This window comes from Magallana gigas, chromosome 10, assembly GCF_963853765.1.
Source record: "Magallana gigas chromosome 10, xbMagGiga1.1, whole genome shotgun sequence".
Taxonomy (NCBI): Eukaryota; Metazoa; Mollusca; class Bivalvia; order Ostreida; family Ostreidae; genus Magallana; species Magallana gigas.
The window spans coordinates 19,540,655-19,566,818 of NC_088862.1; the positions used below are offsets into that span (position 1 = coordinate 19,540,655).

At 32.8% G+C, this 26,164-nt stretch overlaps 2 protein-coding genes across 8 annotated transcripts; one reads left to right on the top strand and one right to left on the bottom strand.

Moving 5' to 3' along the window:
- Positions 1-22,068, bottom strand: LOC105333602 (probable proline iminopeptidase). Of its 5 annotated transcripts, none has more exons than XM_066073702.1 (8): positions 21,929-22,068; positions 11,808-11,942; positions 10,767-10,890; positions 8,329-8,504; positions 7,920-8,004; positions 7,362-7,549; positions 1,968-2,112; positions 1-1,321 (listed from the first exon to the last, which is right to left on the bottom strand). In XM_066073702.1, the coding sequence occupies exons 1-8, from the start codon at positions 22,051-22,053 to the stop codon at positions 1,211-1,213; spliced, it is 1,089 nt and encodes a 362-aa protein (XP_065929774.1). In that variant the 5' UTR covers positions 22,054-22,068; the 3' UTR covers positions 1-1,210. The 5 variants fall into 5 exon arrangements, with proteins under 5 accessions (XP_065929774.1, XP_034308742.2, XP_065929775.1 ...); XM_034452851.2 differs by lacking the exon at positions 21,929-22,068 and adding an exon at positions 14,488-14,628; XM_066073703.1 differs by lacking the exon at positions 21,929-22,068 and adding an exon at positions 14,581-14,624.
- LOC105333601 (sex-determining protein fem-1) lies at positions 16,917-25,602 on the top strand. 3 transcript variants are annotated; one of them, XM_011436645.4, is made up of 9 exons: positions 16,917-17,045; positions 17,717-17,953; positions 18,058-18,140; positions 20,526-20,630; positions 20,922-20,973; positions 21,246-21,362; positions 23,885-23,983; positions 24,533-24,595; positions 25,058-25,602. In XM_011436645.4, exons 1-9 carry the CDS (start codon positions 17,033-17,035, stop codon positions 25,234-25,236), a joined length of 948 nt encoding a protein of 315 aa, XP_011434947.3. In that variant the 5' UTR covers positions 16,917-17,032; the 3' UTR covers positions 25,237-25,602. The 3 variants fall into 3 exon arrangements, with proteins under 3 accessions (XP_011434947.3, XP_034308746.1, XP_034308745.1); XM_034452854.2 differs by lacking the exon at positions 16,917-17,045 and adding an exon at positions 17,150-17,259; XM_034452855.2 differs by lacking the exons at positions 17,717-17,953; positions 18,058-18,140 and having other exon boundaries at positions 16,997-17,045.
- The last annotated feature ends 562 nt before the right edge of the window (positions 25,603-26,164 follow it).

Sequence of the window (26,164 nt, forward strand, 5' to 3'; positions counted from 1 at the left end):
TTAAACTAATCAGAAAGTTTTATTTCATGTAGAATTAAACACAAAATTAATTACATATATCTTAATTAAAATTTTAGGCCTTATGCAATCATGATTTTTATTCAAACTACTTCAATTTGAGGGCGATACATCCCCTTAGCTACAGTAGGGCGAGAGGAGTGATCTCAGCCCCAAGGAATACAATCCTATCTCTAAACAGCTGTCTCACCTAAATATTTATATAGTTCAAAACGTGTGTATTGGGGCTGATACACTACTATATAGGTATATGATATACATGTAAGACTAATTACGGGAAATCTCTATAATACATATGATTGTACATGTACTTTGCTTTCACTTTACTTCCACAAATCATTCATGTGCAATCTATATTTATTTTCGTCAAAATAATTTTTTCTTTAAATTTCTATCATACCATGCATGCATTTATTATGTATTATTTAATAGATCTGCTAAAAGAAATAAACATAACATCATCAAAAATCTCAACAAACTTCTATGTAATTGGAAAGGGCTAAGTGCGGTTTTATGCAATTTTTGCCCCCCAAAAATCAAAGTTTTAGAAATAGCTTTAAAATAAGGTGAAAGATAGTTAAAATCATATTGGAAATAAAGGTGAAAAAGGTTATCACCACAGTGACGTCATAATGTAGAAATGACGTCATGAATATTGCATTTTTTTGATAAATTGATGTTTTGAAGCAAAATATGGGTGTTTTCCGATGGTTTTTCGACTGGGAAACATCGAGCGCAGGCTTGCTCAAGTACCATATTTTAGTATAATGTGTATAACTATCTGAAGAAAAACATATGTTAAAATCGCACTTGAGCAGACCTGCGCTCTATACTTCCGAATGGAAAATATAGAGCAAAAATGAGAATATTTTCATTTGTTTGCAAATTTGCGGGAATTGGGCCATTTAGGTGACGTCATAGATACACAGCGAATGAGCAACGATGACTAAAATCATTATTAAAGTTATAAGCATCCTCTATACAATGATTTGTGAAGATTTTATTTTTATACGATACTATTTAAAAATTGGTTGAAATCGGGGGCAGATATTTGACAATACTGCACATAGTCCTTTATCCATGAAGAAAGTATTTTAATTAAATTCATATCATCAAATAATGCAAATAATTGTTCATCTACACAGACGTTTACAATTTTTCTTTTCTGCGTACTATAATAATTTGTCTTTTTTCATAGAGTTTTATATTTATCTGTGGCATCCAACAAACGAGAAAATATTCCTGGTTCTTTAGCAGAATGTCCAGCATCTGGAACAATATGAAACTCAGCCTCTGGCCATTTCTGAAAATAAGATAACATTCTAAAAAGCAAAAAAAACAATATACGTGTCAATGCAAATATTATCTTTTTACAACTTTAAGAGCATGTCTTCCCCCATTTCACTTGGGTGTAACTAATTTTTTTTCTTCTTAAAATTTATAAGTGAATTGGTTTGTATGATTTAAATAATAGCAGAAGTCCTTATTTTAAAGAAATTTCACTGAAATTAAATTGAAATTTTTGTACATGTACCAACTTTGTGAAGAGTTAATGTATACTCTACAATACATTTACAAAATACATGTATAGTATTTTGAAACCTAAAGTAGTTAAAAAGTCTAAAACCTTCTCAACATGCTGAGAACAAACGGTACACATTGATCTGCTACTAATGCAATATCATCAATACAAGGTCTATAAAATATCATCAATACAAGGTCTATAAAATATTATCAAATGAATACAAGGTCTATAAAATATCATCAATACAAGGTCTATAAAATATTATCAAATGAATACAAGATCTTTAAAATGACTCTGTGATAACAATGATTATTACATATTTTCAATGCAGAGTATACAGAACTATCAATGATGATGTCACTGGAGTTGGGATCCACCTTAATCAAATTCTCTAAACCACTTATACAAGTACTCCCTAACTTACTTTGTGAAGCAACCAGGCTGTTTCTGCAGGACACACCATATCATATCGACCCTGAACAATAGTGCAGGGAATGTGTCGGATTTTATCCACTTCATCCAATAGCTGGCCATCTTTTTTAAAGAATCCCCCATTAACAAAATAATGGCTGAAAGATTGTAAAAAAAAAAAGAAGAAAAATTAATTATGAAACAGAAAATAGCGATACAATTAATTTTTAAATAACATGATTGTTAGCTCCTTTATCTTTAACTTAAAAATTCTTATAACTCCCTATGTATAAAAATATATACAAGGGTAGATCCCAAATTGAATCATAGTCACCGTATAACAGAAAATGAAACGTCAAAATTTTCACAACATGAATTTGTTATCTGAACATGAATGAAATGCTTTCTTCTGTGTTTCATGTGGGTATGAAAGAAAAGGCCATGCAGGGACAACTTTTCCTCACTCAATGAACAATGATCATACATGTAACTTTAATTAAGCAACTTTAAAGTTTAATACCAAATCCTGAGGACAATTTAGTAGTGTATATCTTGGTTAATGATCCAGACTCTTTTGCGGCTTTTCTCCACATGTATTCTTAAAGGGGCATGGTCATGATTTTGGTCAAATTTTATATATATATTTTTCTGTTTTTATTATTTACAATGCTTTAGGAATGCATTTCTAATGATCAATTAAAATTTGAGAGTCAGTTGTAGAGTTATAAGCAAGATACAGCGCTCACAATTCTTTGTCATGTAAACAAGGCTCGTGCCCTGTTTTTGTTTGCATAGCTTCAAAAAATCTTTTTCAAGCTGGTATGTCTATCTTCTTATCAATTTTGAGCATAAATAAACAGTTCCTAGCATTTCAATTTCAATTCTTTATTTCTTTAAGCTTTACAGCTTATCAGTATGACATATGTATAACATGAGGTGGTAGTGTATTTACAGGAGAACTTGTGCACGTACAGATAATAACATTTACTGTTACATATACAGGTTGAGAAAACAAAAGACTACAATTATGTAATACAGTTGTCCCTTAATAACATACTTTTTGAGATGAATTTGCCAAGATTACAGAGATCTTTGACATTGTCAGTATTAAAAAGTTGAATTAATTTAAACATACAAGGTTTTTTATAATAATATTCTTTCATGTATAATCTGCGCAATGTTCTGTATAGAGGACAAACAAATAAAAAATGGAATTCATCTTCAACACTAGATTTGCAATGTGGACAAAATCTATTTTCTCTATTTGTGTTATTATATCTACCAGTTTCAATAGCCAGGCGATGTGACGATAGTCGTAATTTAGTTATATATTTCTGTAATTTAATGGGAATAGATTTTCTTAAATAGTATTGAAGATGTATACCATCGATAAGATATTTGTAAAAAGAACATTTCTTTGAATTTTCAACATTTGCAAAAATATCTTGTTTTGCCTGATCAAAAATTCTTTGTTTTACAAGTTGTAAAATACCATTGTTTATTTTTTGGTTACACCATATATCAAAAAAACCGAGGTCAATGAGAATTTTCTTTACATAGAAAACCCAGTTTTTATAACCGTGTTCTTCACAATTAATATACATAACTTCGTAGCAATGTCTAATTATACAATTGTCACTAATTAAGACATTTTTCCAAAACTTAATAATGTTAAACATTCTATAATGTACAAGGGGCACACGGCCTAATTCAGCATATAAGTAAGCAGTATTTGTACTTTTCTTCACTCCGAGAATTTGTTTACAGAAGTCTGTATGAAGTTTCTCGATATTGCAACCTATATTATTTCCCCATATTTCTGAACAGTAATTAACAATTCCACCAATAAAACAATCAAAAAGCGACAATAATGTTTCTATATTAAATGACATTCCCCGTATATTCTTTCTAAGCGCAAACAATGCTTTTCTACCTTGTTCAGATAATTGTTTTTCAGCTTTGGTAAACTTGTTGTTAAAGTTGAAAAGTATTCCTAAGTAAGTGAATTGTTGTACAATTTCTAAAACATCATTACCAATATGCCAACACTCACTATCTTTTACTCTGCCATTGTTTCTAAAAACCACAATTTTTGACTTTTCCGCATTAACATGCATTTTCCAAGTATTACAATAGCTATGTAGTTCATTCAAAAGACATTGTAAACCTTCCACAGATTCAGAGAACAGGACCATATCATCAGCGTACATTAAAAGAAACAGATTTAGGGAAGATAACTCGTAAGACAAACAACCGGCATTTAAAAAGCTATTTTCGAAATCGTTAACATATAAATTGAATAAAATAGGTGATAACACTTCGCCCTGCATTAATCCTAGGTTATTACAAAAATATTCACTCAAAAATCCATCAACACCAATACAGGATTTCACATGACGATATAACGCTTTAATAACTGACAATAATTTTCCTTCAATGCCAACCTTTGAAAGTTTAAGCCACAAAAGTCGTCTATCAATAGAATCAAAAGCTTTTTTAAAATCGATGAACGCACAATATAACCTCTTCTTTTTACATAGACTGTTACTAATAATAGAATGTAAAGCAAAAATAGCATCACGTGTTCCACAGCTTGGTTTAAAACCAAATTGTGCATCCGTTATAACATCATTATATTTTGACCATTCCAATAACCTTTTGTTTAAAATTGAAGTAAATAACTTACACATATTACTAACAAGACTTATACCCCTGTAGTTGTTAGGGTCTGTAGAATCACCCTTTTTAAACACTGGAATAATTATTGAGGAAGACCACGTACTGGGAAAAATACCAGTATTTAATATACAATTAAAAAGATTATGTAGTATAGGTAAAAAATAGTCTTGAAATTCAATAAAATATTCGTTCAAAATTCCATCTTCACCGTGGGATTTTCCAGGCTTTAGATTACCGATAGCCTCTTTAATTTCATCAATACTAATGTTTTTAACTAGCTCTTCAAAAATACAATTAATATCTAAACCTTCATTTCCACTTTCGATGTCACCGTCATCCTGCGTGGAAGCAATTGATTTAAAATGCTCGTAAAAATTTTCCAAAGAAATATTTGAATTAGTTTTAGACCTTTTCTTAAATTTGGCGAAAAATTGTTTTGGGTTGTTTTGTTTTAACACATTCTTTTTAGGTCTAAAACTGGAATTTCATGTCAACATTCAAAATGTAAACATAAGCTTTGTTTACTGACGCACCTTTTACAGGAAATTGGTCTGTTTACAGTGATTATCAGGGAATAAGCAAAATATATAGTGAAAAATAAGTAGAGCTATAATTATATTAATTAAAATTACAAATTTGCAACACTTTTTGTGGATTTACACCAATTTTTCAAGCATGCAATTATGGCACTTTTGATTTCAAATACATGTACTAAGTAAGCACAACTAATTACACTCTCAATATACATGTATAACAAAAAGACAATGAGCCACATCGCTCACCTGTGCAACAATCTTAATGAAGTCATAACAATGTAGTTTAATACATGTGCATGTAGATCCTACATAAATAAAAATCCATCCCCTCAGATATTCTTATGTTTATAATCAAATCCTTTATTTAACAGGATGATTTTAGAGTCATATCACATGTTGAGCATGGCAGTTCTCAAATATATCCTAAACAATTGTTTGTATATGGCATTTAAACCTACATCAAACTCTGAACCCCTTGTGAGGCCCAATAATCATCCAGGTGCCAAAGTCAAAATTATTTTAAAGAATCAGCAATATGTCAAAATTCTATAACATTTCAGTTTTTGTGAATAATTAAAATGTTTTCCTTAAGTTTGTACTACTCTTTTAGATTTTTAATTTAACCAATTTGAATCTGCATTATCTGAGGTTGCTTTCACTAAAGTTACAGCTTTTCTGGACAAATGGTTTTTACGAAAAAATTTTGAAGATTTTTCTCTTTATATTCCTATGTAAAAGTTTGACCCCCCCTCCCATTGTGGCCCCAACCTACCCATGGGAATAATGATTTGAACAAACTTAAATCTACCTTACCTAATGCTTCCAGATAACTTGTGACACAAGTTTAAGATTTTCTGGCTTTTTTAGAAGAAGATTTTTCTCTGTATATTCCTGTGTAAAATTTCGACCCCCTGTTATGGCCCCACCCTACCCCTGGGGATCATGATTTGAACAAATTTGAATCTATAATACCAGAGGATGCTTCCACTTAAGTTTCAGCTTTCCTGGTTGATTAGCTTCTGAGAAGAATTTTAAAGATTTACTCTATAAATTCCTAAGTAAAAATTTGACTCCCCCCCCAATTGTGGCCACACCCTACCCCCGGGGTCATATTTTCACAACTTTGGTTTAACACTACCTGAGGATGCTTCCACATAGGTTTTAGCTTTCCTGGCCAAATGGTTCTTGAGAAGAAGATTTTTGAAAATTTTTCAAAAATTTACAATAATTCCTACTTTTCATCCCTTGAAAAAGGGTGTGGTTCTTAATTTTCACAACTTTGAATTCAATTTGCCTAAGTGTGCTCTGTGCCAAGTATGGTTGAAACCAGGGGTTCTGCAGAAGATGTTAAAATGTGAAAAGTTTACGAACAGCAGGTGGATGACAGACAAAATGTGATCAGATAACCCCACTTGAGCTTTCAACTCAGGTGAGCTAAAAATATTTACATTTTGCATGCCTTTTTTGTGTTATGGTTTCTATATTGTAAGTCATAATATAACTTAATTAAAAATATTAAATGAACATAACTAATATATAAAGTTACAGTAGATTTAATGGATTAAATCCTAGATATAATGTATTTATCACATCTCCACTTTGGAAATTCTAACAATTTTTTTTTTGTATGATATATGTATCAAGGCTTGTTCCTATCAATTTTTTTTCTTCATTTCTTTGTGGATTGTTACAAAGTCTTTCTTGTAATTATTATTACATTTTTTTGTGAGTTTCTGTAAAATATATTTATTAGCATATTTTTCCGATAAGGAAATCAATTAAAAACAAATTAAATGTTATTTTGAACAAAAATGTAACAGTGAATTTGGTAATAACATGAGTATAATCAAAATTACGGTTATAAAGCTAATTTTCTTGAAATTCACAGTACCTTAGTTGTGCTGTATAATATCCAACAAAGAAAAAAATAAATTCCATACCAGTGTTTTACCTATTATCTGGGTAGATACTTTAATATTTCACTTCCAATTTCACTTACTGACTTTATCCATTAACTCTTATGCAATCATTGCAGTAGACACACACAATTTAGAGAAATTTATAAAGATATTCATGAATAATACAACGAGATCATACACATTTATTTAGTGAAATTAATTGTAAAAGATATGCATGAACAATACAACTTAAATAATTATAATACCTGGATTCAACCAAACATAGTAACTCACCATTCAACCCTAGCAAACTGTAAAACCCATTTATCTTCTTCAGCTTTCTTCAACATCTCATCATCAATAAAAATTCTAGAGGTCGCCATCTCCCAGGAGCTCCAGGCTCTGGCAGCACTGACCCGTGTTTCCTCATCCTCACTGGTAAGCCTCCTGTAGTAAGCACTCATTATGTCCCCTCTCTCTACCTTAATTCATAATTAAATAGTATCTAAAAGATGCTATTAAAAATTTAAGGTAATACAACTGTTATTGTTTAATTCAACCTTGACCTTGATAAATAACCTTAATCATAAAATTGTGTTGTTAAATGTTGAACTTGACTTATGCACATTGTATAAAATTTCCATATTAAAATTAATTTCAAAAGTTGGCAGGATAGAACACTACATTACAGGTATAAAGTTTGAAAAAAAATCAGCAAATTACAAAAAGCTGTTTCAAACCATTAACAAGTATACAATTAAATATTGTATTCACTCAACCTGGATACAAGCCAATGCTTACTAAAACTTAGCCTTGCTGTCAAAAACACACATTGGGATGAATAAAAAATACCTCAGAAATAGGTTTAAGGTACTCCTCCCATTTATCTGGGTATACAAAACTTGCACCATCTTGGTAAAACCAAACTAGTTCCCGTCTGAAAAAATGATTCAACTGTTAATATAAGATGCCAAATAGAGAAAACAAACTCTAAACTCTGTAAACTTTTAATTTAGATTTATTTAAAAAAAACAAAACAACTCTATTTGGTGAATAGGGATTAAACTTTGAGTTTAATCATACTTTAATTTCCATTTATTCTGTTTTCATTGCCATTTACTCATTTCTTAAATTTATCAAAAATGAATTTTGGTATCAAAAAATTACCTTCTAGATAAAGATAATCAAGCTGACATTCATTTTTTTTTGCCTGTTTGCTTTCTGTAAATATGTACATAAAGCGTTAAAGAATTTCACTTGCCTTCTGAGAGTGAAGATCCCCCTTAATACAAGGGCCTTTACTCTGTCTGGGTGAGTCTCAGCATATGTGAGGGAGAGGGTCGACCCCCAACTGCCCCCAAACACAACCCACTTGTCAATGTTGTAGTGCTTTCTGATCCTCTCCATGTCTGACACTAAGTCCCATGTTGTGTTTTCCTGTAATGATAGAGGCATGAAGCAGAGCAAATACCGGTATATGTTTCCTTTATATTCTTTTTTTCCTGACTTCACAATGTCTGTCCCTCAGCCATTCATATTGATATCAATTCAACTCACCGAGTCTAGGAATTATTAAGGTCTTCCGTTTCCAACGGAAGACCTTATTGTTATTGCTTTGTTTCTTTTTCCCTATTATTATCAGGGTTGTCTCTAAGACCCGGGAGGCGGGGAATTCCCCCGCCTAAAGTGACGTAATTACCCGGCTATTATTGCATTTCAAACACAATCTAGTTATAAGCTAGACCTTCAGATCCCCTTCTACTTTCTTATTTCTCCCTTCTACTTCAATTTTTAGAGACAACCCTGATTATTATTATTTTTCTGCCTTTTTTTGTGCACGCGATTTCTCAGAAACGGCTCGGCCGATTTCAATCATTTGCTTATACTTATTGTACATGTATCTGAAAAATATCAATAGACTATAAGGTATGGCTAATAATAGATCTGACCCAAAGATTAAGTTTAGTTTTGATATTACTGATTATTTGAGGCTTGAGATGATTTTTAACCCACATCCTGTTATTATTTTCTAATTACAATTCATTTCTTTCTGAAAGAAGAGCTAGCCTTACATGTAGGTGTTAAGATTGGCCCATTTGCAGTATAAAATGTAAAAAGTTTATGGAAAAATGTGCTCATACAACTGACTTCAGCTTTCAGCTCTTGTTAATAAGAGGCTCTAATAAAGAAATATTTACATCCACCAGGTATTATTCCCTCTATTTCTTATTGAAACTTATAGTTAATTCATAGCTCTACAGAAACAGCCGGACTGTTAATGCGGGTTATGTATTTTTTCTGCAATGTCGCTACCTTTATATCCCGAATGAATCACCAAAGAAAGCATTTTATTGTTTAAGCATATCACTTTCATAGACATTTACTATACATTTCGTATGACATGAAGTGTCCTCAAATTCACATTTCAGTAAGAGTTATCTCTCTTCAATCACATTTTTTATGTGTTCATTAATTTGAAAATCAAAACTTTCTATTCAATCTCTGCTACTTTAATAGCCATGCCTACAAAAAGAGTATATAAAGAGCCTCTGTGAACCAGACTAAGTAATCATTTATCTAGTATATTGTAGATGCACTGTAACAAATCATAAAAATAATCAAGGTTATGTGTGACCGTAAAACCAGTTCAATCACCAGCGCCTGAAACATGTTCATTAAAATGCAGCTCAGCTGGTAGAACACCTGACTAGATATCCAAGGGGCCCAAGTTCAAATCTAGGTTTGGTCCATCTCTAATTCTCCTAACCTTTTGCATATGGATGTGTAACCATACATGTGTAAAGCGATGGAAGAAATAATGACGGACAAGACCGAGATTCGAAACCAGGTCCCCTTAAGCTGTAGTCAAATGCTCTACCAACTGAGCTATCTGGTACTGGTATTTGAACCGGTCTGATCGACAGTCACATTTCTCCCTCTAAAATGATCTTCTCCTTCAAAGGTCACCCGAGGCTATTCCCCTGGCAGCTAAGTGTTAACCTGTCAGTTCCAAGGGTTGGTACAGCACCAAATGTAATTAGATGGGAGAAATAATAACATACCAGACCAGGATTCCAACCCAGGCCCCCTGAATCTTCAGGTAGTCAGGCATTTTACCAACTGGCCTATCTGTCACTGGCATTCCAACCGGTTTGACTGTCACACATGTAATAAAATATATTTACATCTACCCAGTATGATTCCCTCAAATTCTTACTGAGACTTAGTTAATTTATAGCTATATAAAAACAGCCAGACTGAAATCTGCACGCCCTGTTTATTGATTGGTTGAGACCTACAGCAGCCTAAGAAAAATCACAGACTACGCATAATTCATAATGATGTTGGACTCAAATTCCCATAAGAGAAAATTTGGCTGTGTCTTTTAGCTAGCATACTGATCCTGTACATGAACAGTAATTTAGTGAACTTTACTTACTTTTTCCAATCAATTTATTGTAAAAATTAATTTGTTGAAAGAAAGATGTAAATATAAATAATAAAATGCTTTCTTTGATGATTCATGCGAGTTATGAAAGTAATTGCAAAAATTTTTTTACATAACCCACTAATAAGCCTACTCCATTACACATTATAATGAATATGAAAATGATTAAATGGATAAGAAAACTTTTTAACTACATGTATACATTGTTTTCATGAAATATGAAAATCAACTGCTGCTTTGTTAAAACCAACCTTAAGCTCTGCTGCAGGTGTGCTTTTTCCACTTCCTCTTTGATCAAACAAAATAATTCTGTACACATCAGGGTCAAAAAATCTTCTGTCTCTGGGACTTGTTCCTCCTCCCGGTCCCCCATGTCTGATACAAATCAATCAACATTATTACAAACATGTATTACCATACTTGTCTAGAATATTTGAATTAAGGTATTGTTTATCGAAATAAACATAAAATGAAGTGTAATTTATTAAGGAGTTTCTTTCTCAATATCTCTTTGAGTTTCTTTCTCACCTAATAGCATAGCGCAGTGGGTTAGAGGGTTTACTACCAATCTGTAAGTCATGAGTTCGAATCCCACTGGGGGTTTTACATCTTTTACCCCTCCAAAAATTTTAAAAAGCTATTATTTGGTTACCGGTAAATAGTGTAAAATTTGAAAATTCTGAACTGGTGAAAGTATTTTAATTTTAATGTACTTAAATTTGTATTAATATTGACAGATGTCCCATACCACCTTAAGTTATTTGACCATTACATATATAGTCAAAGACAAGCTCACATGTTTGGGTGTACCCAAAGAGTATATATTTCTGGTGTACTAGTGTAAAAACTAAGCGAATAGATGGGACAAAGCTTTAGAATGCCTACAAAACAAGAGAAGTTATTCTTAATACCATGTTTATGGCACTTAAAAACAAAGTTGAACCCATTGGTAGCTAAGATACCAACTTGTACACATTCATATTAGTGTATAACTTTTTATGGAAAGCACTTCAGTACATACATTTACATGTTATAAAATTATATGTCTGTTATTAGACTAGAACCTTTCTATTGGTGTCAGGGTTCACTTCTGAAATCTGGGTTGGACATCAGGGTAGGCTTTTAGTCTGCCTGGGGTGCTCTGGTTTGCTCTGGGTCCATTCTAGCAGACTAAAAGCAAATACCTGTTGGACAAGGAAAGCAAACACGGATCCAGTTAGGAACCACTTCCTGTAAGGCTGCATTTGGTTGACACTGTACTACAAACTAAGACATATTTTTTCCCCACTTACACAAAAATCACTGGTTTTCCAGTTTTGTTTCCACTTTGCTCTACATAAATGCTGTGTATATCTGATACTTTCAGGAACTCTTTGTCAAAAGGCTCTAGCTCTGGATACAGGTCACGTAATTTGCTGGACATAGCTCTAAAAAATAAAAATAAAAATGCATATCATACATTTTTTAAGAATTTGTTTGCCAGTGTTTGCCAATTATTTTTCACCAGCATTATCATGGTTATGTCACTAGAAACTATGTACAAAATCCAAGATTTCTTCCTTGACCTCTCATGTCTTTTTATCCCGAAAAACTTACAGGACCGAAAATCGAAAAATTTCTAAGAAAGATTTAAAATGAGAAAATCTGATATCTTTTTTCCATTCAAAAGTCTCTCAGTATGCTTTGCATAATATTTTAATAAAACATTTTGGGAACTTTCATTTCATGTCCATTGCAATGCAAAATCTACTTAGACTTTTTAATTTTAGCTGTATTCTCCAACCTGACAAGATAGGGATGTTTTAATGAAGAAATCCTGGAATTTTTTGATAGTAGTAAATAAATATCATTTAAACCCAGATGTATTTATTAATGCATGTAGTTTAAGAATATGTGCTTTATGTAAACATCTTGGCTCCCAAAATCTTGGGACATACATGTACAATACAATAAAATCCTGATAATAATCTCCAATCCTTAGCAATGTTCAATAACCCTAAATTATCCAGAATTTTTTGATTTGTACCATAAATCTGTCTTTTATATAATATATTTAGTTTTGTAGTGTTAAAATTACATGCATGCAGTTATTCAATGAACTCCTTAGCTTTGTGGTTTCATGCAGAACTACTAAACACTGAGAAAGGGGTTCAATCCTCCGATGCACCGGAACGGCCATCTTTTTGTTTCTAATTTGATCTCAACTTGTATATTAATTACTTTATATCCATGGTGGAAAAAAAAGCAATAACTTCGTAAAATGCATGGATGCCATCAGTAAATTTCTTTTCATTTCATTTCATTTATAAAGTTTGCATGATAAATAACATTTTTATGATGAAAAGAATACATTGAGGCTGAGGATCGGAGAATCTTAAATTCAATGTACATCTATATTGACTTCTTTAAATTATCATGTAAATATTTGTTTCTTTTAACTTCATAGTTCTTACACTTTAAATTTATATCTTATTTGGTATACATTCCAAACTGGGTATTTTGTTTACATCTTATTTGAGCATAGGCACTTGTTCCGCAGATAAAGTTTATCTTATAGTATAAAAATAACACATATGGTACAGTAGCTAACCCCAAATTACATGGAGTACCCCTTTTCATTTTTGTTTTCAACGAAAAATCAGCTGACAGCAACAAATGTTATTTACCTACAAAGTCATATTATAGCTAGCATGCTTACCTTTATTTTAACAGGGTCCAAACATTGCTCATTGAGTAGAGATGTTCATACCAAAGACCTCAAACAGCATTTCAATTACAGTGGTGTCGAAAGCAGTTTGAAAGTTTGGGGGGGGGGGGGGGGGGGGGGGGGGGGAAGGCGGCTAGACATACCAAAAAGAAGGGTTATCATTATGGTTGTCTAACTTTGCAAAAAAAGAGGGGGAGGGGGGGGCAGCTAAGCCTTCCCTAGCCCCCCCCCCCCCCCCCCCCCCCCCCCCCGACTCCGATGCCTATGAGTTAAAGGAAAAAATGAGTGCAATTCACGAAAGACGGCAGTCCTTGAAATTAGAAGATACTGTTAAGTCCTAAAGGGAAAAACCATCACACTATCTTAATGTTAGGTCGTCATATTTGTTATGATACATGTACCGGTACTTTGGTATAAACTATCTCAAGAAACAAGTTTATGTGAATGTGTAGATAGAATGTTCTATCGTTAAAATGACAGGTGTACTACAGACCCGGTTTAACGATAGAATTCATCCTATATACTCGCTTTGTAGCAAATAAAAAAATTATACCGCAATGTATCACGCCTAAATTTTCATATATGGTGGCCATATTAATGATAAAATCAGAGACATTCCGAGTGCGATTTCCGACAAAATGACAGGCAAATTCAAACGTGTATCTTTATAAAATGTCTTGGTACGACTCATTACATGTAAATGGATATTTTGTGGACTAAACTACATGCATATGCATGTTCAAAAAGGTTTGTAATGTATAAAAATGTGTTTTTCCCCTGCAGATTATTTTTAACATACTTAAAATCGACGCGAAGCTGATCCGCTTTGCGGCTGCTACATTGCAAGTATATGGGAATTCTTACTGTGACCTGAGCGTAGCCTGGTCACGGTAAGATTATTCTTTCTAGTGAATGTGGGACATTGAGCTCCGTGCAAAACTTTCCCCCATTGCTTCTTCTTAGCATTGGATGTCGACTATCTGCATATGCATGCCTTTTTAAAGAAAAACTACAAACGCTTACGTTTAGATCGGGCAGTGTCATGTCACATAGGTAGGTGTGTATGGTAAGGTTAAAATGGGGCACGTGACGTTTACACAGTCGAAGACACGAAAGAACACAAAAATGCAATCTAATATCATGGAGTGTCAATGCATGGTTTAGAATGAACTCACTGTCCTCAAGAAGCATAATATAGCAATGAAAAATAACTTTTTTATTCTATCCCTTTTGCCGCAAAATATGTCAATACGGGTAGTACTTACCGTATATCCCAAAGTCAAAACCGGAAGTAAATAACATGAAAGTAAACCTAAGACCAGTAACGTTATACAAGTTTGAACTTTTGAAAAACGTACACAAGATAAACTCTATTAAGGTAGTCCATCCATAACTAAGGCGAATTTAACAATTTTGTTTGATCTATAATACACCAAATACGTATTTTAAAGCTATTATGAGGCTGACATAAACCAAACTCGGGTGTTTGTATCTATAAAAAAACCTTTTTTTAAAGAGTTGTCTGCCCTTTAGGAAAAATTAAATAATCACTTTCTGAAAATATATATGGTAAACTATGAATTATTTAAGCATATTCGAAGAAAGGGGAAGCTTTTGCAACTTTTTACCAAGAGAACTGTGAGAAGCTTTGGCAACTTTTTACCAAGAGAACTGTGAGAAGCTTGGCAACTTTTTACCAAGAGAACTGTGAGAAGCTTTGGCAACTTTTTACCAAGAGAACTGTGAGAAAATTGCTTGTACTGAAGAAATGTATTTTAAAAAAACACATTTCTCCTATAGACTTCAATGTTAACTTCTATAGCCTTTAACTAAACTCCTTAAAATCACACTAAGATTTTAGTGATCAAACTTGCAATCAATTAGATATGAAATATGATAGTGGATGGACTACTTTAAAGGTTCCTCGACACACCAAAACTTTATTTGATGAATCTACAGAGAATCGCGTTTTTGAAGTGTGATCCCACAAAAAAGGGCGAATTTTAAAACGTTAAGCGACAAAATTACATCTTAATTCATTATTTGTATTTTTATAAGTTGAATTTTTTTAATGAAAAAAAATATTAACGTATTGTGCATGTGATATATAGAGAATAATTCATACCCTTTTCCATATCACAGCTTGTATCATGCAGCCTCCATTATCAGCCCTAGAGCTGAAGGCCCGAGGGATGATATTGGTCGAGGGCTGATACAAGCTGTGATATGGAAAAGGGTATATATTATTTTATTGACTTACTTAGTAATAAAATTTAAAAAAAAACCCATCAACTTGAACAAATTGATTTTTCATATATTATTTGAAAAAAGTATGTATATGTACATGTATTTAGTAAATATATGAATTCTATTTGTTTTGTAAGTAAGTAAGTAAGTAAAAAAAATTTAATATATAATATATTAACTTGATGAATAAACACCCGGCCCATCGAGCATATATGTCACTTTATAAACATGAGTATACAAATAATAATAAGTTTACACATTGTTATTTTTTATATAGGATAGATTGTCTGCACATAAAAGCTGAATATACGCTGAATATACGAATTTTGCAGCTTGTCTAGGAAAGTTAGATAAGAGAAATCCAGTGCAGTCAGAGTCTGACATGTTTAGTAATTGATTATTAAAGCCAATACTAGTAAATAATTCGGTTCTAAGTTGTGAATAAGATGTACAATGTAATTGACAAACATGTAGCTACAGAACGGAAATTTCCTCAGGTTTCAAAAGCGAGTTTGAGACTGGCGGAGGGGTTCCAACGATGCTCAAAGAAAGAAATTAAGATGCATGGGAGAATACAACATTCAATTAAGGCATATAAAACGTCTATTTTGAAATGAATTAAAAGACGCTACAATTTTGTTAGAATGGCCTAACTAAAATAATAATAAATATCAATAGCTTATGAAGACAAAGTTCAATAAGTTATAATTAAGTCGTTATAACGAGTTAAAACTGAACTCGTAAAACGACTGAGATAAGTCGTTACATGTATATTACGATATATTTTAGGAATGAGTAAGTTAGAGTATCTTTTGCGGTACATGCGAAGCATTTATTACTTTTTAAACAATAAAATCATAATGCTTTTTAATGCTTCATGAGGGTGTGAAGGTAACCGGTATTATACATGTAGCTTGCATTGCAGAAAAATACATAACAAGCGCCGGTTAGCAGGTAATTTTTTTTTATACTATTTTACCTGCAAAGCTAGCCACCTTCATAACCCGAATGAAGCACCAAAGATAACATTTTACTGTTACAAATTACATTTATTATAAAACATTTACGTCGACAAGAACGTAACACATATAATACAAACAAATAACCTTATTTACATTTACAACATTTTCAATTCACTGGGTGAGTGCATGAAAATTAATTAATACAAAGTTAAACAATATGATCATGACGTATGGTGAATCATCCAGCAAATAAAAAAACACATTTACATAAATTATATCACATGTAACCATATATTCCAACATTCGACAAAATTTTCAAAATAAATATCACACAAATCGCAACTTCAAAGATATAAATATCAATTCCTTTATTAAGAAACGTTTTCAAGGTTAAAATCTTCACCCAAAATCAAAATCCTTCGTTACAAAGTCTGCAATTTCTAATAAAAAGACAAAACTTTTTGAATGAAGAAAGTCGAAATATTTTTCTCACACATTATTTAGGCCTATATGAGTTATAGGAAATGACGTCACGTGTTTACGACTCGGATCGTCTGCTGAAAATAGACTCTCTAACGTTATATGTGACTAGCTAAATAACATGAATGACACAGGTAAACTTTAGTTTTCTCCACCAAACATGATTCATTTTGATAATATCATTGTGCAACACAATTTCAAATAATTAAGCGTTTATCATGAGTAACTTATGCTGCAGTAAACAGATAGACGTGCAATAGACAGATAGACGCGGTGTCTGCCCGACCCTATGTGTCATATTGGATTCTGAATTGAAATGACGTAACAATAGAAGCCTTAAATGCGCATGTAAGAGGAAAGCTACAGTGACATACATGTAGCTAGTCTGTCCATACATTTCTCTAAAGATACATGTACCGGTATACATATACAGTGGCTTCTTTAAAGAAAATGATGGCCTCGTGGCAATGATTTTCATGAATTTTTCAGAGTTTTGTAACGTTATACATATATACATGTAGATATATCATACATTAATTACAATTATGCTCCACAAATTACATGTAATATGACTACATATGTCTACTTATATTTTGTTTATATCAATATATTGAGAGAGAGAGAGAAGGAGAGAGTCAAGATCTGATTGTGTATTATTATGGTAACAATTGGGAATGGGAAGTACATGCTTCAGGCATTATGAATTTTCATTCCATCGCAACCTTTGTTGACCTCTTTGTTACTTTAAAAATAAATTTCTGAGTACTCTTATTATATATATATAGTTACATATTTGTCTTTATAGAGAACCCGCCTTTTCTTGGTCTAATATTGGAGAAAGAGTACATTTTCTCAGTCGCTGTCCATTACACACTGTTACTTCATAATACAATCAGTGAAGCAGTTATTTGGATTCTAGATGTTAGCAACAAACTTTTGGAAGGCATAGTCCAGATTTTGCCATGTGCACAACTGGAAACTAAGCTCATCTTAGTTTTTTGTACAATTTCTGTGCTGATTTGTGGGATAACATGCATGAAAGGTATATGTTAGGCCTATAAAATTCTGATATTAAAAAAAATTCATGCAGCAGATAGTTTTGTTGAAATTCCTTGCATTTTACTATTTTCTTTATCTGTATGACAGCATCAAATCATCGTAAGGAAAGCTTATTTCCTCCTGCTGGTACTAATTCCATGTATGACACTAGTGTGTTTGATTTAGCAAAGGTATGTTTATCAGTTATATATGTGAGTATTATATTTATGCAGATTCCTATATTTGGCACTAAATGTTGAAAATTATTTTCAATGATAGCTAGATGTTATCATTGACCATCATTATTTCTCCCATCCCGTTACATTTGGAGCTGTGACCAACCCCTGACAGGTTGATTCCTGCCAGGGGAATTAATGTAGAGCCTGGGGTGATCTTTGAGAGGGAAGATCATTTAAGGGGGGAGGAATGTGACGGTCAGACCGGTTCTTAAATACCGGTGCCAGATAACTCAGTTGGTAGAGCACCTGACTAGAGATTCAGGGGGCCCGGGTTCGAATCCCGGTCTGGACCGTCATTATTTCTCCTCCTATTACTATTTAAAGTAACAGGGCACATGAATATTAAATTTTTTGGGTTTCGCTTTCCTGCTTTGAATTTGTTAATAAATATTTGAGAGTCAATGTTATATGATTGATAGGAATTTACAATGAGATTCAACTGTGATTAACTTATTAACAGAAACAATGGTAACTTAATTGAGTATACCATGTAACCTAATCTGGTTAAATTATGCTTTCTTTTATGCCTATAATTTGCCACCACTTTTGACATGTAACCAAAAGATATTTAAAAAAGATATTTAAAAAAGATATTTAAAGATGTGAATGATTTCATTTTTAGCTCACCCAAGGTGAGCTTTTCCGATCAAAATTTGTCTGTTATTGTCTGTGGGCATTGGCGATGTTGTAAACTTTTCACATTTTCATCTTCTTCTCAAGAACCAACAGGCAAATTTCAACCAAACTTTGCACAAAGCATCACTATGTGAAGGAGATTCAAGTTTGATTAAATGAAGGGCCACACCCTCTTTCAAGGGGAGATAATTTAGAATTATTGAAAAAATGTTGGTATTTTTCAAAAATCTTTTTCAAAAACTATTCAGCCATAAAAGCTGTAACTTGTATTGAAGCATCCTCAGGTAGTGTAGATTTAAGTTTGTTCAAATCATGGTCCCCGGGAGTAGGGTGGGGCCACAATGGGGGATGGATTTTTACATAAGAATATATAAAGAAAATCTTTAAAAATCTTCTTCTCAAAAACTATTTGGTCAGAAATGCTTAAACTTGTGTGGAGGCATTCTCAGGTAGTGTAGATTCAAGTTTTTTCAAATCATTATCCCCCAGGATAGGGTGGGGCCACAATGGGGGGGGGGGGGTTGGTGGATTTTTACATGAGAATAATATATAGAGAAAATCTTTAAAATCCTTCCTTTCAAAAACTGTTAGGCCAGAAACGCTTAAGCTTGTGTGAAGGCATCCTCAGATAGTGCTAGATTCAAGTTTGTTCAAATCATGGTCACAGGGGTAGGGTGGGGCCACAATGGGGGGATGAATTTTTACATAGGAATATATAGAGAAAATCTTTAAAAATCTTCTTCTCAAAAACTATTAGGCCAGAAAAGCTTAAGCTTGTGTAATTGGCTTCTTCAGATATTGTAGATTCAAGTTTGTTCAAATCATGGTCCCCAGGGGTAGGGTGGGTCCACAATGGGGGGATGAATTTTTACATAGTAATATATAGATGAAAATCTTTTAAAATCTTCTTCGCAAAAACTATTAGGCCAGAAAAGCTTAAGCTTGTGTAATTGGCATCCTCAGATATTGTAGATTCAAGTTTGTTCAAATCATGGTCCCCAGGGGTAGGGTGGGGCAATAATGGGGGGATGAATTTTTAAATTACATAGGAATATATTGAGAAAATCTTAAAAAATCTTCTTCTCAAAAATTATTGGGCCAGAAAAGCTCAAATTGGAGTGAAAGCATCCTCAGATAGTGTAGATTCAATTTTATTCAAATTTTGGTCCCCGGGGTAGTGTGGGGCCACAATGGGGAGTGGATTTTTACATAAGAATATATAAAGAAAACCTTTAATAAAAATCTTCTTCACAAAAACTATTTGGCCAGAAAAGCTAAAACTTTTGTGGAGTCATCCTCAGGTAGGGTAGATTCAAATTTGTTCAAATCATGGTCCCCCGGGGTAGGATGGGGCCATCATGGGGGGGGGGGGATGAATTTTTACATAGGAATATATAGAGAAAATCTTCTTCTCAAAAACTATATGGCCAGAAAAACTTACACTTGTGTGAAGGCATCATCAGGTAGTGTAGATTCAAGTTTGTTCTATAGAACAGTGGGAAGAAAATCTTTAAAAATCTTACTCAAAAACTATTACGAGAAAAGTGGGGCCACATAGTGGGTTTTGATTTTGATACTGTAATGCTAATTGGATTAGAGTTAAGGATATTGTTGCTCAGGTGAGCGATGTGGCCCCTGGGCCTCTTGTTTAAACCATAATTATTCTTAGCAAGAGCGGCACAAATTCTGTTTCTTTTCCAGACAGCTTATGAACCAGGACACACAGAGGCTGTTGTCAAGCTAGTGGAGCACTATGGATATAACATTAACTATGTCATGCCAACAAATGGTCTATCCTTATTTCTGGTTAGTTTCTCATAAAAATATGGTAGTCAAGCAGTCATGCAAAATTTTCTGAATTATCTTGCTTCCTTAAATTAGTCAAAACTTCTTTCTTTTTTTGTGTATTAATTGTTACAGAATGCAACTTTATAAATCAAGTATCAATAATGATAGAACAATTACATTAATTTTTAACATTTATCATTTTGTTGAGAGTAAAATTGTTGAAATATAATTTTTGATGTTTGATTGTAAGTGTTTGTTTAAATTCAAATCCCAACTACTTAATTTGCTTTGAAATATTTTCATTCTCAGTGTGCATGTCTGGGTGGAAGAAGGGAGTTGATTTTATACATGCTGGAAAGAGGTATTCATGTACTATATATTTTGAACCTGTCAGCATTGAATATAAATAAAACAACATCAGCATGCTATTAGTAATTATTACTTGTCAGTTGCAATTCAAAATACCAGGAAGTGTTAAAACCATGCCAAAATATTTCCCTAGTCTTCTAATATAGGTTACGTAATACCCATAAAAACAGCTGTAAAGAAAGCATGAATTTGTTTCTAAATTGAATTTTTGTGGTTCAAACTTGAAAAAGAATATTTTTTAAAAAACTGTTTAACTTTTTTAAGGGGCTGACGTGAGAAGGACCACATCTTCAGGAGACACTGCTCTATACCTGGCCACATATGGTATTCTTAATTCCCACACACCAGACCAAGAAATCATTAATGACCTCATAAAGGCAGGTGAGCATCATGCAGAACTGTAAATATACAGATCTACAACAACCGGTGACATAAATATTTAACCCTTGCAATTCTGTGAATTAATCAGGGTTAATACATTTGGCAAATTTTTGATTGAGGATGAGGAGTGAATAAAAACCAATAATGAAAGTTTATGTCATTGATCTCTTAAGGAAGGAGTCTTTTCATTATCAGACACATGCACTTCTTATACTAATAAATTTATGAAATTTACTCAGTCAAACAGATAATATAATCGAATGATGGTACATGTATCAGTTAAATCAAAGTTGACCATCTTGTTTCTCACATCAAGGTCAGGTCACAGTCACTGCCTTTTTTTCTCAAATCAAAGGATGATAAAAATAAATGTAATTATCTGCAGTTATGTAGACATCTGTTTAAGATATGAAGTTTCTATTCTTTAATGAAATGATAGAAAATCAAAATGTCAATCAGTTCATACTACTAAATTGAAATAAATATTTAAACCCTTAATTTTCTTAAATTTTGAAGATATTTTGATTATTTCTTTATGCTTTCAATAATAGAATATTTCTGATTACCGTATTAGGATCCTGCTCGGAGGGCACCCAATAGTGATCAGTCTATCTGTCTTTCCATCCATCTGTCCATCCAATATTGCTTGTCTGGAGCATATCTTCTCTCCCCATGGCCCAATCAGGCTCATACTTCACCTACAGAGTGCCTTTGGGTAAAGGATGTGCAATGACCTTAAACCATGTTTTTAGGTTTAAGGTTAAGGTCACAATAAATAAAATCCTTGTCCAGAGAATATCTTCTCTTTCCTTGGTCCAGTCTGGCAAGTACTTCACTCACAGAGTGCTTATGGTCAAAGGGTTTGCAGTGACCTTGAATAAAGTTTGTAAGTTAAGGGTCAAGGTCATATTGGGCCAAGTAAAAATCCTTTTTTTTCAGAGCATATGTACTTTCCCCTTAGCCCTGTTTGGCTCATGCCTCACATAAACAGAGCTCATGAACAATTGGTGTGTAGTGACCTTGAATCAATTTCAAAAGTCAAATGTGAAGGTCATAGCAGAATTATATGAAAAACTGTTGTCAAGTGCACATCTTCTCTCCCATTGCTCTAATCTGACTCATACTTCACCAACATGGTGCCTCATGGTGATCAAAGGGTATGCAGTGAACTTGAATGATCTTTGTAGATCAAGTGTCAAGGTCATATCAGATCAAACAAAAATCCTTTTTAAGAGCATATTTATGCACTCCATTTAGCCCTTTTGGACTAATACTCTACTTAAACAGAGCTTTTTGGTTAATGGCGTGCAGTGATCTTGAACCAAGTCAGTGTGAAGGTCATAGCAGTTTTAGACCATAGATTATTTCCCATTTGGTTAATCTGTTCAGATTGATCAAAAGTGCCTGTATGTAAGGGGTAAAGAAATTGAATTAGAAGTTTTATTTCAGCTGGAAAATTTCAAAGTTATAGGTCAAGGTCATAGCAAAATTCTCTGAAATTCTTTTCATCCTACTGTCCACTATTTAAGCAGGGCCATTTTAGGTGGACACCATCTCAATGTTGTCTAGTTACAAATTGTGAAAATTTTATATATAAAGATATAAAATTGACAGTAAAGCTAATATATTGACCATTTTACAGATTATAAAATATCAATTTCAGTGATTATTTAACACAAATCGATATCTATTTTTTGAATAAGCACTTAAAAAAGCTAATAAAATGTAATTTGATAGTCAAATCAAATTTTAAAGGGGCATAGTCATGATTTTGGCCAAATTTTATTTTTCAATTTTTATGGTTTATAAATTGTTTTAGTAATAATTTCTAATGATCAACCAAAATGTTAGTGTTGGTCGTAAAACTTTAAGCAAGATACAAACTCTCAATTCTTCACAAAGTAAACAAGGCTTGCACCTTGTTTTTGTTTAGTTTGGTACATATATTGGTTGAAGTTCTTTTTTTTCCTAAGAAAAAATCCAATATTAGTGTTATTGTTTATAATTATGCTAAATAAACTCATGAATCTACAGCTATTCTGAATTGCATAAGCGTGATATTTTTCTTGGCCAATGTTCTTCCAAGAATATAATCCTTGTTAGATTTTAAACTTTGATTACTATTTCTATGCCAAGTCGTATAATAGAAAAAAAGAAAGAAAAACATATTTTATATTCTTTCATCTTGATTTAATAAACATTTTTAGACAAGTCAAAAAGGATGAAAACCAGATTGCAAATTGCAAAGAAACAAAAACATGAATATAATCAATTTCAGTAATAAAAAAACTACTAATGTTGAATTATTTGTCAGTGAACAAGCTGGCTGATAGATCATTGAATGAAGATAACAGTTTGTGTTCAATCATATGTACACCACTGCACGCCTGTCTTAATTTTAATCAACAGTCAAACAAAAAATGAGTGTGCAAAGAACACCTATAATTTTGAAATGTTCAGGAGACAGAATTAGTTAACCTTCAATGAACCATTAAATTCATCAAGAATAATGCAATATTTAGGATGTGATGTGAATCAACAAAATGCCAAAGGCTACACCCCTCTCCACCGAGCAGCCAGTAAAGGAAATCTCACCATCATCAGCTGCTTGCTTCACAATGGTCAGTACCAACACAGTATCAAAAAACATGGCAATCTCATAAACTTGGGCAGACAAGTAATTTTTTTTTAGCTTTCTATCTATAGTGATAATTGTTAAAATCAGTTTCCCAACAAAAGAAGATTTAGAGATATATCAGAATCGCATGTTTATCTTTCTGTCTGTTCATTTGTCCATGGCATCAGACTATAATTTTTGGTACTCCTTGATTTTTATAAGATTAAACATCAGATGCTCTTATTTGACACAAAGGTTGCAGATGTGTCATTAATATGATGTGAGGTCACTGACCAAGGTCAAGGTCACATCATTTTTAAAATTGCATTTTTATAAAACGAGTTCCTCTGGGGGCTAATAGATTTTCCTAAAAAAAATTATTTTTCCTAAATTTTAGTTTATAAGGTGTTGTTAACCTTAAATTAATTTAATTAATCAGGTAAAAGTTTGTTTGCTACAATCATTCATGAGTATACAATATAAAAATATTTTAAATAAATTTTGGAATTAAAAGAAACATTGCTCTGATTAATAATACTTTGATGTGTCTCAGGTGCAGACCCTTACCTGTGTAGCAAATCAGGAATCTATCCAATTGACAGTGCCATTACTGCAGGTAATGTAGCAAATAAGACTTACAGAACTGACCTTCTATTTACATGCTTGATATCATTTTTCATTTCAATTCTGTTGTATTGCAAAAATGTAAAACAACATGCGTTTAATATTATAATTATATTGGTTCATGTAAAATTTGTCATTTGTCCTTAAAATTTAGATATTAAATCAATAAAAATGCTACATGAAATTTTAAAAAGCTTAATTTAACATATATGTAGAACTACCAACCGCCAATTCTTAAGAATTTAGGAATGTAAAATTCATTAATGGTAACATTGATAATATTTTTACCCTGATTAAAAAAAGAATCAATAAAGCGCATCATGGAAAAATGTATTTCGTTGATTCACATACCTTCAGAATATTAAATCTGTTCATGTAAGATTGGTCCACTAGGCAAAGAAACCGGTAACTGAAGCCTCCCTTCAATAACCCAACTGTTGCTGTTGTGTTCAAGGTCATGTAGAGGCCGCCGAGCTGCTGAAGGTCGAGGTCACGAACCCTCATGTGTGGGATGTGGTGGACCCCCACACTCCGCCCCGGATACAGCTCGGTCTCTTAAGTCCCCCCAGACGCCACTTGATGGAATCAACCCGTAAAGGATCTATCACAAAAGTTCATCGTAGTGAAACCTAATACTGTAGAAGTATGCAGTACTTGAAAAAAACAACTAATAATACCTATATAATCATGTAGTGGAAGCAATCCACAGTTGGTGATTATTAGACATTCTTCATAGCAAATGCGCAGGAATTTTTTCCTTCGTTATTATTCCATTTAACTTAAAATCATATGATTTATTGTTTATGATTTATTTTTAAAGCAAAGAACATTAGAAATTAGCGTTTAACAAACCTAAAAACTTTACCATTGACATGCATGCATTCCACTGCAATGAATGCTTATAATGATTGGTATTAACAGGTCTTACATACATGTAATTATAAGAGGTCCGCATTACAATTCATCAGAAAATTAATAAAAAGTTGGTTTTCCCTGTTAGGCTTGTTGCTTATTTTTTAATTAATACTACGTACTCCGGTGTAAAAAAATAGTCTAAACGAGAGAGGTGTTTAATAAAATTTATTAAATAATTTTTTTTCGTCTTGACTTCCCAGGATCAAATTAACTGCAAATATTACATGTAAATGAATAAAAGAACACAAAGGTGTCACCCAGCATTTGAGACTTCTTTTCAATAAATGTTATGAAATACATTGCTGTAAAAACATCCGGAGGTGAATTTATGAATGGAATACCGTTTCTGTAGCGTGTAGTGATACGGCTGCAGTTAGAATAATACCGGGACAAGGGCGCACGTGTTACCCGCTATAATCTCCGCGGATCAGAAAACACTGCACCATATGGGCACTGTATATAACGGAGCTTGGCTCACTCGCCGCTTACTGGGCCAACTGTTGCAGCTCTCTGGTCCCAACTTTAATGCATACAAAGTAAACAGTAAATTCAAGAAAATTTGCATATAAATCACAGCTGGAAAATCGCAAGTGATTTTAAGGAACGGTTTACGAAGGACGTTGATTACTTGATCCGTTATACCTTG

Excerpts from the sequence above, each read along its gene's own strand:
- LOC105333601 (XM_011436645.4), top strand. Across the intron at positions 21,363-23,884 it reads TAATGACCTCATAAAGGCAG|GATGTGATGTGAATCAACAA; the intron begins GTGAGCATCATG and ends TGCAATATTTAG. Across the intron at positions 23,984-24,532 it reads CAGCTGCTTGCTTCACAATG|GTGCAGACCCTTACCTGTGT; the intron begins GTCAGTACCAAC and ends GATGTGTCTCAG.
- LOC105333602 (XM_066073702.1), bottom strand. The coding sequence starts at position 22,053 with ATGAGCCTGATTGGGCCATGGGGAGAGAAGATATGCTCCAGACAAGCA. Across the intron at positions 7,550-7,919 it reads ACCTTAAACCTATTTCTGAG|GTAGAGAGAGGGGACATAAT; the intron begins GTATTTTTTATT and ends TTATGAATTAAG. Across the intron at positions 2,113-7,361 it reads CAGTTTGCTAGGGTTGAATG|CCATTATTTTGTTAATGGGG; the intron begins GTGAGTTACTAT and ends ACAATCTTTCAG.